Genomic DNA, 15285 nt, shown 5'->3' with positions numbered 1-15285 from the left:
GGCTCCAGTCGCTGTCAGGTAGCACTGAGCAGGGTGCAGCATCTTTCACTGGAGTCAGGCTGAAGCCTGGTTCTTTGCCTCTATTTCTTTCTTTCCGCATCCACCCTCCATAGCCCCAAACCTAAAAGCAGCTGTTTCAAGAAGTGTTGTTTTTTTTTAACGTGGTCTTCTGCTATGTAAAACATCTGCTGCTTTCTGGCTGATCCCTAAACATTACTGATGGTGTGTATAATCAAACCCAGGGTCCTGGGGAATGTGAGCCAGTCTTTCCTTTTCTCATTCTAAACAAGCAGTTTTGAGCTGAAAACAGTATCGGGTACAGATGCAGAATAGACCCTGGACACCCAAACTGCATTGCTAGGGTAGAAGGAGTGCTGCTGAGCGCGTTAGGATTATTAACATTAATCTAATCTTTCCGTTTGTCAAACAGATTTTTGAGTACATGGAGACAGCTTACCCAGTTCTTAAGACAGTGCTCCCAGATCAGCTTGTAGTTTGTTCTGTAATACCATGTGGATTTGCCGGGATTTTCAAGTAAATACATTATGTATATGGCTTACAGATTGCTTAGGCTGTCTGCATCAATAATTAAAACGAAGGAGGGGACTGTTCTGCAGAGTTTCCCCCTTCCCTTCCCTCATCCCTTTTACATGCCTATTTTTATCTTTCCTCTCTCAGGATAAGGAAGATAAACCTGTAGGAAGGGAGAGTGTGTCAAAGGCAGAGCTGAGCGTTTTTCCAGCAGGGATGGGAGCTTGTGGCACATCACTGCAGTGCCAGCCCTCAGCATCAGCCTGACCTTTGCCGTTTTTTTTGCAGACTCTTTGATTCAGACTTGTCAAGAGCTGCCAGCCTGTTCTCTCAGCTGTTAAAACAAGCACACCTTTTCTACCGAGACAGGACAAAAAGCGTCACTCTTGAGTCTTGTGGAGAATGTCATGAGCTGTTGGTTAGTTGCCCAAAATAGAGGGAAGAGGTTTGGTTTGATTTGGCATTGCTGTGGTGGGCGGAACATTACCTGGACTGGACAGGGCAAGCTTTTAGGGGGTTTCATTATCGGATATATTTCTTTCTTCTTTCTTCACGTGCTGCAGCCTGTCGGGGCACGGTGAGCTCTGTGCAGCCGGGCTCTGCAGTCGGCCTCGAGCGCTCTCAGCAGTTCCCGTTATGCAGGGACGCAGGCAGAGCTGCTCCTTTCCACACCAACATTACCTGCTGAGAACTAGCGAGCGTTACTTGCCTGCATTTTCTCCCCAGCTTGGTTTAAACCTTACAGCATGACCAAAGACACTGACCCTCCAGGGAGGCGTGGGGCGGCTGGGTGTCCCTGCGCAGCTCAGCCCAGGTACGCGGCGCTGCTGCTCTGGGTGGAGCTGGGTGAGCAGCCGCTGCAGGAGGTGCCCGGTGCGGTGCTCGCTGTCACTGCAGGCTGCTGAAGCTTTTACCGTGGAGACTCACATTGTAGCTGGGAGCATCAACAGTAGGGCAACTTGCAAACGCTGTGAGCTGTTACAGGGTAAGATTGGTTTCCTTTTTGTAACTAGAGATGGAAAACCACCTGGTTTGCTGTGCTCGGTGTGAAAGAGGGTTCAGTGCTGCATGCACCTGTACCTGGTCCCTTCAGTGTGTTGGGAAGCCAGGTAGAAGGTGTTACAGAGGCAGAACTAAAGCTTGTCCAACATTCTCTCCTTCCACATCTGGCTGAAGAACAAGGATGCAGTTGAGTGTCAGTAGCCTACATAATCTGACTGCTTTTTGAGACAGCTCATTAGGGTGCTTTCTTGGCTGGAAACTTTGTAATTGGCCTGAGATCACCAAGTCATGGGCTGTGAAAGAGCCGTTAAATAATAACTACCTTATCTCATTACTGACCGCGACCACGCTCTGCCCAGCAGCCTGGCGAGGAGCTGCTGGCACACGGCGCTGCTGGCTGCGGTTCGGGGTAGCTCACAGAGCGTGATGCTGGGTGCTGTGCTGCACTGCCTGCACTGCTCACATCCCATTTTCAGCTCGTTTTAGGGCTTTTCATGGTGTACTCTGCCTGCATAACTACAGTTTTGATGTGGAATTATGCAAGGAGATCTGATACCATTCAGAGCTTCATATGAAGACAAGGAACTATAAGTACCCTTGCTGGCACTGCTGGATCTGTTTTGCTCTCTCTTTTCATACAGAGGGACAGCTCTGTGTGTTTCATACCTATAAAGACAGCTGCCGGGTGCTCTGTGGGAAATGCCTAGAGCTCTAAGAAAGAGTTAGGCGTTAACTTCTGCAAATATACCGGAACTTACAGTGGATGCTGTAAAAGCAATCTGCCCACTGCCATGCACTGATGTAGCTGCTTATTCATAATAATTGCCCAGTGTGAGTGTAAGAAATCCACAAGCCTCTCCCAGAGGCACTGGTGCTGCAGCTTCTTAATGCACAAAGTTATTTGTGTTTTGAACACCCCCATTGTCATATTTCTTAGCTCATCTCAATTGTTTAAAAAAAAAGTAAGAAGCTTTTAGGGAGGTATTCATAAACACTGAGAAAGCGTAACGCTGTATTTGTTACTTTAAACTCGCTGAGATCCAGAGTGATTTTAGCAACTTTGCAGTGACTCTGCATAAGGCAAGGACTGCTCTGCTCTCCATGTACAGTGCCCAGCGCTGCTCTGAACGTAAACTGAACATAAACTCTGGCTGCTGATGCAATACAGATGTTAATCAGAATTTACAGTAGTTGAACTGAGCTTGGAATTTAGCCAAAGGGACTGAAATGGAGCGTTAATCAAATGCCACAATTACTGAGCCACACTTCCTGCATTAAAATAAACTAATGAAGAAGATGCATCGCACACCTAACATCTCAGTATAAAGTAAGCCCTGCCTTGAGAATGTGATAACCGTAGTCATTAGCCTTTACCTTTCACTATCTGAGTAAGGGAGAGGGTTATATAGATGTTAGCCTGCTCTCGGGAAGATGATAAAAAAAAAAAAAAAAAAGCTGGCTCTTTTTAATAAACTAGTGTAATTGCAGATCTGTTTAAGTAGAGGCATATGATACGTATGTTTGTGACAATTTTCCAGAGGGATGGTTTGGCTAGTGCTAAATAACCAGGCTCATTTTCCCATAATGCAAATGTTATTCACAAACTATTACCATAATTGATGCACCGAGCCACTGTAGAGTAAATAATGTGTTGTGTGTGGGAAGCAAGCTAGAAGTCGATGAATATTAAGGAACAAAATCTCATTTTTTAAGGGAAACTTCACAAGAATTAGAATTACTTTGAAAATCAAAGGGGAATGCAAGTTCAAATCGACTGGTCGGTTTTTAAGCCGTGCCTACATGCACACACACGCGTATGTAGGGGCTGCAGAGCGCAGCCCGGCTCAGCTGGGTGCTTTCTGCTCGGCGAGCACAGAGCATCCACAGAGCCTGTTGAAGCAGCGTGGGGCCTGGGGACCTGCAGGTAATGTCTGCTGCCCGGGGAGCTGCCCAGAGAGGGGCACTGTGAGCAGACCAGATCTGCTGGCAGTCTGAGAAATGCGTATCTGCAGGGTGATTGCCATTGCATGGACAGGTGCTGCTTTTCCAGGCCTTGCTGCCCCCAAATACATTGCTCCTTCGGTTCTGTTCCACGTGTAAAGGCAGCGACACACAGACAGCTGGAGATACGGCGTTGTGGAGGTGTGTTCCAGTTGGATGAAATAGTAGAGCATCACGAAAAGCACCGCTTTGTGTGCTTGAGAGCTGTGTCATTTCTAACACTCTTCCGAGCTTTGGTGTGTACTCAGAACAGACTTTTCTCCAGGTAATAAAAACCTGGTCAAATACAGCTGTAGCTCCAGAAATCAGAAAGCCAGGGAACAGAATGCAAAGGCATTGTGTAGGATTACAAAAGCATCATTTGATCTGTTAATTTCCTAAGCTGTTTTGTTCTAGATGCCAATTACAGTTATTTTTTAAATTGCAGATTATAGCACTGTGCCTCCTTTTTCCGAGGGATTAAAAAGACATTTTATGCAACCTTTGCCTCCCTTTGCTGAGGATGCTCACACGTGACTTCCTGGCACAGGAACATATATATCGTATAACGTCAGTGGCTTTCCTTATTGTAACTTGATAGAACTCAGCGTGGCAGAAGCAACATATTGTGAGCCATCACGAGCCCAGCTCTTGTGCACCAGGCTTATGGGCTGTCCTTCCTCTGTCTCAGTCTGTCTCCTGCATATTGTAAACCTCTCACATATGTCTGTTCCTTGCCTGTGGACTTTTCCGAGCTGTCTTTGAGCCTTTCAGGCTTATGTGGCTGTGCCTCCTAGCCCTAATTTCACCTATAGAGCTGATCCCAAGCAAGGTTATCACTCCCTATAACTTGTTACAAATTGGCATTTCACTGGAGAAGCTGTAGTAGTTCAAACTGCTTTTCTCACGTTACCCTAATTTCTCTTGGAATCAGGCAGCCTTAGTTATTAGGCTTAATCCTAGTCCCAGGGAAAAGCAGCTCTTCTCATGCTGTAGCTCTTGCAGCAGACAGAGAAAGCGTTACTTACACCTTCTGGCCGTAGCAATGAATGTTCCTGTGCAGCAGGGCTCTGCCTGGAGGACCACAGGGGTGGCCTTGGTCTCCTGGAGTCCCACGTCTGTCTGAAACAGCACCGGGAATTTGTGTACAGCGAGCCTGGGGTGCTGCTTGTCCTGTGCCTGCTCCAAGTGGATACTGGATACAGCTCGCTGACACTGCCAGCCTGCACCAGGTTCGAACCAGTGTCCCGGAGAGCTTCTTAAAACCTGTACAGAAGGACGAATTGCCAGCCGCGTGTTTGTGATGAGGTGTTGGGCAGCACTCCAGATGAAAGAGCAGATGGTGTTGAAGGGAGAGCCAGGGTCATAAGGTACAAGACGGGATTGTGACTATGTTAATAACAAGACAGCAAATCCCACAGTGCTCTCTATTAGCCTGAAAGATGATAGTTCCCTGTTGGCCTTCACATGAATCAGAAATGTCTGATAACAGGGGCCCCAAGGGGCTGTGGACGCCTCGTTAGTTCCACGTGTTGGTTCTGCAGTGCATCCCCGGACTTAGGGTCTGGCCTCTGGGGGTGTTTTCCATGCTTCCTGTGCCCTGGGCAGCCTCCAAGGTGCATAAAGGACTTTTGAGACGAAGCTGGAGTAATTCTGGGTTACTTCTAGCACAGAAGCAGTGGGATGGAGCACGGGAAGTTTGCATGAAACTGTTATTTGCAAGGTCGAAGCAGGGGAAGTGCAGGGCATGCTGGAAGGCAGGCAAGCAAAGCTCCAGCACTTGTGCTTCATTTAAAGTAATCCATATTACTCTGCATAAAGTAATCCGTGTTACTCTGCAGTTCTCTGAACTTGGGTAAAACTTTCTCTCCCTGTCAGACTGCAGATCCCACAGGCTTTGCTCTCGGCTTCAGATAATCTTCCAGGGATCACTGCTTTGGCTGGTACGTTAGGAGCCATTGTGAACTGTGAAAAACATCTCAGAATCCAGAAAATTGTTACACACTGTCTTTTTCTTTTCACAGGCTGATTATAAAAATTGCTGTAAACATTTTCTGGAGATGGGATCTTCCTATTTATCTGAACGTTGTGCCTGTTGTTTGTCCTTCCCCCCCGATATCCCACACTTCACTCTGGTTGGGAGGTGTGAAAGCTGTTATGGTAATAAGCAGCGAGATGATTTTCTGCTCTCATAGTGCCAAGGAGATAGGAATGGATGTAATTCATCTTGGATGTAGTCCCTGCTGCAACTGCCTCCTCTCCCTTCAGCCTCCCAGCACACGTCTGTGTGCACACCGAGGTTCATTTTCCCTGGGACGAGGGTTGGTGCTCCTCAGCTTGCTGTCAGATCAGCGCAGCTCGGCTCTGCAGAGTGCCCTTGCAAGAGGGTGGATCTGGGGGGTTGTTTTGTGGCACATAGGAGGTGAAATGGTGCCTGCTTTGCTCCTTGCCTCCCTCCCACTTAGCACCACTCACGTCAGCCTGACTTGAGGAGTGCAGCGTGCTTTGGGGTGGCTTAAAAATCAAATCTGCGCTGCTCACGGTCTGGTTTGTGCCTGTGTTCGCCTGTGATGAGCTTTGTCACGGGGATAACTGAAATGAACAGGGATCGATACCTACATTATACATTAGGATGTATTAAAAGGCTTAGAAGCAATGGTCCGTTAAAAAGGAGGTTATTGCAGTTCCTTTATACGCTGGCTCACATTTGAAATGCTACGTTAGAGTGTGACAAAACCTGCTCAATAGATCAAAAGATGTTTATTTTGGGACAAGTGTGAATATTCTTTCAAAATATGGCTCCTTTTGGGGGAGGAATAGCAAATGAAGTCGAGATTTTGGCTGTACACACTTAGAGTCTGAATAGTAAATAATTTCATGTTATTGATGGCTGTTTGAAAGGGAAAACAGCGATTTGGAGGTTAACACTGCAGCGTGTTTGGAGATGAATTCCTAACCAAGGTATTGTTTATCTGGCAACAGTTCCCAAACAAGGGAAGATGAATTGCCAAACAGAAGCGAAGCTGTCGTGCGACGCACCGTATAGACAATAACTCTATAAAATATGAAATTCAAATACATTTCAGACAAAATGCTGACACTGGGTTTTGAAATAAACGGGGCTGTGTTTTGCCCATCTGCAAAGTCAAATGCTCTCTTGAAAACCGTGCTGTCGCGTACTTTGTGCACACATGCAAACCTCAATGGCTGTTGGGTGTTAGAAGAAACAGCCAGGTCCTGCCGGTGCTGTTTGTGGCTGCTCGTGCTGGCTGATTCAACAAGGAGACAAAAAGGAGCGGGCCTGTGCCCTGACCTGCCCAGCTGGGGGCCGTGGCGCTTGGCAATCCCGCGTCTCCGCTCCCCGCGCTGCACTTGTCCTTTGATTACAAAAGGACTGCTCTCGAGGGATGTCATTGTGCATTTTCCTGAGATAAAATAATAGCTCTGTGTTTTGTGACCCTGGAACTTTAGGTCCTGCCAGATGCTAATGAACCAGTGGAAAACATCCAGGGCCCGGTAATTGCTTTGAGCCCCAGCTGTTTGTGCTTGGTACGCCGTGTCAGAGCTCGCTGCTCTGCCGGCTGTGCCCTGTGATGTTGCCCCAAGCTCCCCTTGGGGCCTCGCGGGTCAGCGCAGCAAGCAAACTCCCCATAATTGGGTACAAGAGAGTGCAGAGGGCTGCGTGGACACGGGCAGTTTGAGGATGAGCCCTGCTCTTCCGACAGCACCCCTGTGCTTCCGTTGGGCACCGCAGAGGCAGCGGGCAGCCCGGCCTGCTGTAAGGGCTGGAGAGGCAGCAGAGCCCCTTGCAGAGCCACAGCTGGGATGAAATGGAGCCTCGTGCACTGGCCTGGCCTCATCCAGACAGACAGCTGGATCTGTCCTGTCTGATCTGTGGGCCCTGAATCTGGGTGTTCATTTGCTGCTTCAAAAAAAAAAAGGCTTTCTAGGTGCAGAAATGCGAGGTACCAATGAAAATCAGTGTTGTGGTTTGCTTTTGACTTGTGTTCCCTGCAGGAGCCTGCCCAGCCACTGGCTTGCAAGAGGTGATTTCTGGTGTTTCCAGAGACCTAAACAAGGCCATTTTTACCACCCTTTTTCTATAGCTTGCTGCTTCCACAGAATTAAAGGGACACTGCGAATACTTCCCTTGGCAGCCGTGGCTGTGGGTGGCAGGGGTTTGCTTGGCTGAGGTGGGCTGGGGGGGGACCTGCTCTCCCCGCTGCCTGGCTGGGCAGGGATCTGTCTGTGTAAGGTGTGAGAAAAGCTCCCAAACCCTCTGGTGGCAAGTGAATTAGCAGCCAGCCCCTCACGTACAGCTTCCGTGTGGAGCACTGTCAGTACTGGTAACACTTTTAGGTGGGTAGATACAGTAGGTTTCAGGGTCTGTCTCGTTCATATCCCCGTGTGCAGATAGCGGGAGGCGGTAAGTCAGTGGTACGAGTACTTACTCCATCCCAGTCGATGGCAAGATACCATAGACCTGGAAAAGGTACAGGGAGTGATGAAAAGGATCTGTGGAGACAGGCACAGCTTCCCTGCAAGGAGAAATGTAATAGTGTGTGTGGGGGGGTCTGATCCCAGAAAGGGGTGATGTAAGGAAGGCAAGAAAAACATGCAAGATCAGAACCAATCTGAAGACGAAGAGTGAACGATTCACTTATTTGTAAGAGTGAGTGCTGCAAGGCTCCCACTTAATAACCAGACAGCTGGTTAGAAACAGAATGAGGCAACTTTCTGCTACTGCCTGTTGTGAAATTCTGAACCTTGTTTCCACCCTCTGCAGCATCTTTTGGAAACATAAAGAGGTTCAGCTGTGTGTGTGACAAATTCAGATCCGTCTGTTGTTAGATGAGATGCTGTGGGCACGTCTTTGGACTTGTGATTTCTTAACGTTGTTTGCTTATGAACCTCAGAGTATTTGGACGTAAGATGCTGGGCCAGATAGCTGTGCTGCAGCACAGCGCTTTCTGTATACAGCAGAAGTACAGCAGACTGATTATATTTGTCCTGTACTTTGCAACTTGATATTCACTGCTCTGTGGCATGCTTGGAGCGGGGAGATTTGCAGCGAGCTGCAACCAAATCGATGTGTCTCGTTACACTGGAGACAGGGAATCAGGCAGCATGTTTCTGATCAGGAAAAAAAAAAAAATCTGATAGGGGCCTTCCCAGCATTTTTTATGCATTAATTTCACGTTGGTATCTCTTTTTTTTAAGAAAAGAGTCTTTACAGGTATTGTTTTAAAACAGGAACCTGACAGCATCAAGGCTAAGCAAGTGTGGGCATGTGGAGGGGGGCTGAGAAAGGGGGGAGCCAAGGAATCCGCCTCTGATTCCCTGCTCTGGTTACACGGCGGCATTACCGCGGCTGCGGAATCGGGAAGGAGATGTTTGCTTTATGCTTAAGAGGCTTTATTGTTTCTAAACTATATTTAGTTCTGTAATCTTGCCCGAGGTGGGGGAGGGCGGCGTGGGACAGCCTCCGGAGCATCGCCACCCCGCTCGGTGGGAAAGCGAGGGGTTAAGGCGGCGGCGCAGGGCTTTCCGATGGGGCAGGCTCGTTGTCAGAATAATGTTTAGCCAGGTGTTAATCCGTGTCTGGAGGGAAGTGCTGGAATTCATTATTCATCCCACTGGGGGAGGTCACGGTCCTGGGAGGCTGCCAGCGCCAGAGCCAGCCTCCTGGCTTTACTGACATGTGCCATTTGTGATGAAGGCAGCTGAAGTCCATTTGAGGAATCCTGCTGTCAGGCAGCCAAGCCGGCGGCGAGCGCAGCGCAGGCGTTGGGCGAGCGCTGGTGCAGCGAGCGAGAGCGCAGCGCCCAGGGCAGAGGGGGACAGGCGGCAGCGCGCGAGGGGAGCGTCGCCTTCCTCCCTGCTCTTCTCCTCTTCCTCCCACCCTGCGCTCCCCTGAAACACCGTCCGCCCCTTGGAGAATTGGAAGTGGTGCCGGCGAGTTGCTTTTCCAGCAGCAGGATAGGCTTGGGTTACTTTTTCTTTTTTTGTTTGCTTTTTTATAAACGAGGGCAGGAGGTGAGACGATGATCAAGTCCAGTTGGTTCTATGTCAAGTTCAAGTATGCGGAGAAGGTAAGTGGGCACGTTTCCTCCTGCAGCCTCCCCGAGGGGCTGCCCTCAGCCCCCTTCCCTTGACAGGCAGCTCCAGCCCCGGCACGGAGAGAGCTGCTGAGAAGTTTCACCGGTGAATTTGTTTTCCGGGGGCTCGAAGGATAACGCCGTGCTGAAAGGCAGCGCAGGGTACGGCTCGAGATGTGACAGCCACTGCTTCAGTGTGGTACGAGTGGGGAGAGAAGAAAAACTTGCATCTAATTCCTGTGGCACTGTGTCAGTATTTAAAAAAAAAAATAATAAAAATAAAAAGGCAGCTGTGGAGATGTGTTTGCTTTTCTCGTGTGTGGAGCTTGAAAGGGAGAAATATTTCTTGTTCTCTAGAGCTGGTTGTGAGATGTGACCTGCTTCTGCAGGGAAGTCAGTTTTTTTCTTTTATTCTCTTTCGGTAACAAAGTAAATATTTAATTGTCCATGATATTACTGGGAGAAAAAAATGAAAGTTTTATTGATCAAAAAAGTAACGAAATGTATTTTAAGACTGTTTGCTGCATGTTTTGCTGTGGAACTTGCTGCATTTCCTATTGCACAGACAGAGCAGGGTGCTCTCTGTTGGGTGTTCCCCTTCACACTCAGCCTCTGCTTCCTCCTGCCTGTCCCTGGGCACCCAGGTGCCTGGGGGAAGCGAGGGAGGGCAAGGGGAGAGGATCCCTGGGGACCTGCTTGACAGAGATGCCTTTCCCTGGAGGGTTTCCTGCCCCAGGTTAAAGACTGATCTTATTGCCAGTGGGAGCCAGGCAGAATATTTGGAGGTAGCTTTGCTGTGCTCTTTACTCCAGTGAAATGGGGAAGAGAACAAGACAAATTTGGGGGGAAAATACTAGGAAGCCTCACTGTCTGTTTGCCAGCCATCCTCAAGCAGGCAGCAACTTGCTTTCTTAAAATGGGGAAAAAAAACACGTATGTGCTATTAGCCTGATTTTTTTTATTCTGGAAAATAGTCCCACATTGATTTATCTCCTGTGTTTGTGCCTCAAGTTATACTGCATACAGTGGATGCATATATATTCCCTTTAACAAGAAGCATATATATTTCATTTAACGAGATTGTCCCATCATTTATCCCAGGCTGCAAATAGCGCACTTAGCAAAGTCACAGATTTAACTGTTTTGTTTTCATTTGCTTTGAGTAGTCTTACAAAGGCAATTTTGACTGCCAAATCTGCTTTATTAGGCAGTTATATTTTATCTCCTTCATGTTTCTCTGCAATAATTCTACATTATTTAAAGTCGTGTCATACCTATAAACACCTATATCAAAACAGGTTGAATCTCTGTGTCTAGTTTATGAAACTCTTCCTGGAAATAGAAACCCAATGAAGTCAGTAGTTACCTGCCAGTGGGTGAGGTTGGTTACTTAGAATGTTAGAGGACTTTTTTTATTTTTTATTTTTTAGCTTTGCATTTTGTTATTTGATTTTTTTTTCTTTTTTTGTTTTGCTTTCACTACCGCACGCAGTTCAACCAGAAAGCCTTGGAGTCACTGAACCGAGCATATAACGCTGCTGCTTTTCTGTCACCGGGTAATTTTGTGTGTGTTACATAACCTGTCATACCCGTTTTGTCAGAGACCGATAATTTGAGATCTACAACCTGGGAGATTTGAACATGGATGGCATCCAGGAAACCCATTTGATCTGTATTCTTCGTGCTACCTGTGCCTGGCAGGGCTTCCTTCTGATTCACCAGGGGAGTTGCCAAGTCTGCTCATCTGTTTGGGGAGGGGAAAAAAAATACAAACCAAAAATGTAATGCACATACACAGGAAGACAAAAACTGAAGTGCATAGCTGTCCTTTTATTGAATTTCATATGTGGTAAGAGACCAAGAGTCTTTTGTGTGTACACAAGGGTTTGCTAATGGAAGGACTCAAGGAATTTGTCTTAGCTGTGAGGCAAAGATGTATCCCTTGCTAAACACGGGGTGTTGTGAACACGTTCTTGTTACGGTTTATGCTTGGCTTATTCTACATTAGCTTCAAGTCTTGTCTTATGTGTAAAGTCACCCTGGTGTGACATAGGTGGGAACTGCTGCCACCTCTACTAAACCAGTGCAGTTCTCTGGCCGGACAACCGTGGGCACACGTTTCATGAACCAAGTGCCTCAGTCAGCGTAACCACAAATAAATAAAAAAATCAGGTCAAATCTTTTTGCAACTCTTCTGTGTTGTCAACATTTTAGAAATTGGTTTTATGTAAACTGAAATGAAGTACCTTAGAAATTAAGTATCACACCAGCTCTTTCAGCAGCTTGACTGAATGCGATATAAAGTCTCACTGGAAGAGAGAGAATTCAGTTTCTCATTTTAAGTTGACATACGTGTGGGCTGCTGCTGAAATGAGTGCTCCCACTCCCAGCTACGTGTTGTCAGCGTTAGTGGTTGTGCAGCCACGTGGTGCTGTGTATCCAGGAACTGATCCAACTGAGTGAATGGGTTTTATTCCTTGTGGGGGCTGGTTTTGTTCCCAGTCAGATCGGCATGATGTACCTGGAAATGCACAGTTGAGAGTAGGTAGGAAAAACGTGATGTCTCTTCTGGCAGCAGCCTGCAGAAATTAATTTAATTTGTTTGCTCACTGGGCTGTTCAAGGTAGGTCATTTTAGGTCATGGAAGGGTGAGGTCTGGCCTCACCGCAGTGCAATATCTCAGTTAAATCAGACCTAGAACTGCTTCTCCTACGTGTGCCACTATAGTGACATTACAGCACTCCTTCTTAATTCTCCCGTAAATAAGTTCATTGACATTTTTGTTAGCTGTCTGGCTGAGCTGAAGTTGACATCCTTGCCTCTAGCCATTTCAGATAATTTTAATTTTTTTTGCCTTTGATTTCCTTTGGAAGATCTTACTGTCTAAAAATCCCTCTGTGATAAAGCATATATATTTAGATACGTGACAGAACTAACTTTGCAGGCAGCTTATACATTGTAAAATATTCCTTCACATATAGATTGTCAGCCCGTTTCACTCTCTTGGCATAGCTACACTTTGCTGCTGTGAACTGTTCTGGTGTGTGCGAGAGCTGCTCATCCCACCTGGGTTATCTGCAGCCTCTGCAGACGCATGGACCTGAACCAAAGCTTGGTGGCGTAGCTCCCCTGAGCTTCAAGTAGATCCAGACCTCGTGGGTCTTCTGGCAGCTTCCAAACTCATGACTGGCTAAGGTATTTCAAGGTACTGGGTAGGTGTCAACTCTTGTTGCCTATCTGCTTGTACAGTGGCTGTTTTATGTTGGCAGGAAATTCTTCTCCTCTGTTTCCCATTGTGTTCCTCCAAAGCTGTCCTTCCGTAGGCTGTGGGTTCCTGTACCTGGAAGGAATGAGTGCCCGTGGCTGTGCCTTGCTGGTGATGCCCCAAATAAACAGAAACCTGAGGACATACAGTTGTACGATACCTTCTGATACAGGACAAAAAGATCAGTGGCCCTGCAACTGCTGCTGCAACAGGACGTCTTAGCCTGTGTTTGTACAGTTGCCTCCTGTCCTACAGACATGTTGGACCTGGAAACAGAACAGATAAATGTTGGATAAACTGATGTACTTGGGCATGTTATTTTGCTTAAGTCATCCAAGCAGTTATTCTATGTTGTGGTAGACAAGCACTATAAAACCATTGCACAGCAGTGTATTTTTTATTGTGGTTAAAATAATCAGATATTAAAACTAAAGAAGAAGCACACAACTTCATCGTGAGTCTATGATCAAGTTAATTGCAAACATTGTATTTCATAAACTTTGAGGGAGCCTCCTGAAAAAATACAAAGTTTTTGTTTACTCTATCAAAGAATTAATAAAAGGTCATTTGAACGCAAGCCATTTTTACATAATACCCATATTCAGTCTGTGTGCATTTACACTGTAATTAAATTCGACAGCTTCATATGAATAATAATGCTGACACTAGGAAATCAGTTTGATCTGAGGAAAAAAAAAAAAAAAGGCAAGCTCTTGGAAATGCATGAAATTCTAGAAAGTGTGGGAGAAGTGTAAAGAGGCAGCGCGAGTGGGCAGTCTGATTCCGTGTGCTTGCATCTGAAGGAGCTTATAGGGAACTTGAAAGGTTTTGCTTTGTCCTTGAAAAGCCCATTCCCCCATTTGGGCTTCATTTGATAGATACTGCTGAACTGAAGCTTAATTTTCCTGTTCCCAGCAGTGCCCAGGGGAGAGAAGTGCTATATTCCTGGCTGGAAAATGAGATTAAAACACCCTGTATCTAGATACAGGTTCCATTTCTTCCTTCCTCTAACATGAGACTCACACTACTGTGAAAGGCAGTTTACAGTTTTGACAGCTAAAATAAAAAGCCTTACGGACCAGCAACCACTTTGAATGTTCGAAGGGCTTCATTTCCAGCAGAAAGATTTCAATTACAGTCATTTTCCTCGAGTAAGTACAAAGAGGTAAATGGAACCCCTGTTTCAAATGTTAAACTCACAGACGACATTATTACCAGTTATACTTGGAAAGTAAAGGATGAAGCCAGTCTAAATCAAAGCCCTGATTCCAAATTACTTTTTAAGAGTATGATGAGGTCTGCACCCAGTAATTCAGCAGCTTGCTATTGAGCAGTACGTAGCACAGCAAATGTGACTTTCATTAGATTGTGTGGCTCTTCCGGGGGGATCGAGGCAGGAAGCATCTTTCTCAACAAGCGCTAAGAGTTGCATCTTGAAAGGGCTGCTGTGCAGCTGTAGATGCATGTGGTGGCTGTATTTTTAGAGAATTTAGTTTTTATTTTCTTTTCTGACTTTGCTCTGGTACTTGTCTTGTCTTTTATGAGAGCAGTTTGACAAAGATCTGGTTGTTTACCTCCTGTGTGGCACAACCTCTCCCCTGCAGTGTGTTTCATCTCGGGACCATTTTGTCCCTTTGCTGTTGTGGGGAACAAATTTTCAGAAGTCCATGTGTTTGTTTTTTTTTACTCCCACTTCTGAAACATATAAAATGTTTGTCTAACGTAGTGCTTAAAATGCAGGATGCTAAATCATTCTGGTTACCTGAGCTCAGGGAAACGTGCTTTCACTGGAATGATGAACTCTCCCAGATGTCTGTACCCAGGGCTTGAACAAAAGTTGAAGATAGCTGCTTTGGTTGGGGACTTTGGGATCGGACCAGAGGAAGGGCAGGGAGCAAGCCAGCATCCTCCCTGCTCCTGGAGCAACTCCATTTTCTAGGGAAGCTGGTCCTCTCAGCTTTCAAACTATCTTAGCTAGTGTCTGGGAGGTGGGAACCCACCTGCTTTTTCTCCAGAAATGATTGCTGGAGCTAATTGTGCTACTATTTATTTGTTTATCAATACTGCTTTTTCTCACTGCTTTGTAGGTGTATTTCTGCAGGTATGAAATCAGGAGTGACTCCTTAAACTGATGGAGGTGATCAGCAAAAGGGTTGTCTTTCCAAATTGCTCTGCATGTGAAACTTAGAAGGGAAAGAATAAAAAAAAAAAAAAGAAGATAATATTCATCAGCGGGACAGGGAAAAAAAACAGCAGTTAAAATGGATAAAAAGACTGAACAAAGTCATTTCGCAACTGACTACCGGTGTTTTAGGGAAAACAGTGAGATTTGTCTTCTGTGCTTGCATACAGATACTGGACCTATTCAAAAAAACTTGAGAAGATAGAAGCACTGATTTACATGTAATA

The 15285-nt window shown here is 46.3% G+C and overlaps 1 protein-coding gene across 8 annotated transcripts in view; it reads left to right on the top strand.

Annotated features, from left to right (window-relative positions):
• AUTS2 (activator of transcription and developmental regulator AUTS2) overlaps positions 1-15285 on the top strand; it is a 763900-nt gene that overhangs the window by 231657 nt on the left and 516958 nt on the right. The window contains exon 1 of one of the 8 annotated variants that reach the window (XM_084493464.1): positions 9351-9605. The exons of the other annotated variants lie outside the window; for them this stretch is intronic. Within the exon in view, the coding sequence (XP_084349590.1) occupies positions 9558-9605 (48 nt within the window). The 5' untranslated portion in view covers positions 9351-9557. Of the gene's footprint in view, positions 1-9350; positions 9606-15285 lie in introns of those variants that run through there. 8 annotated transcript variants of the gene reach the window in all.

This window comes from Aythya ferina (assembly GCF_964211825.1).
Source record: "Aythya ferina genome assembly, chromosome: 19".
NCBI lineage: Eukaryota > Metazoa > Chordata > Aves > Anseriformes > Anatidae > Aythya > Aythya ferina.
This window is presented reverse-complemented; position numbering and strand designations above follow the sequence as displayed.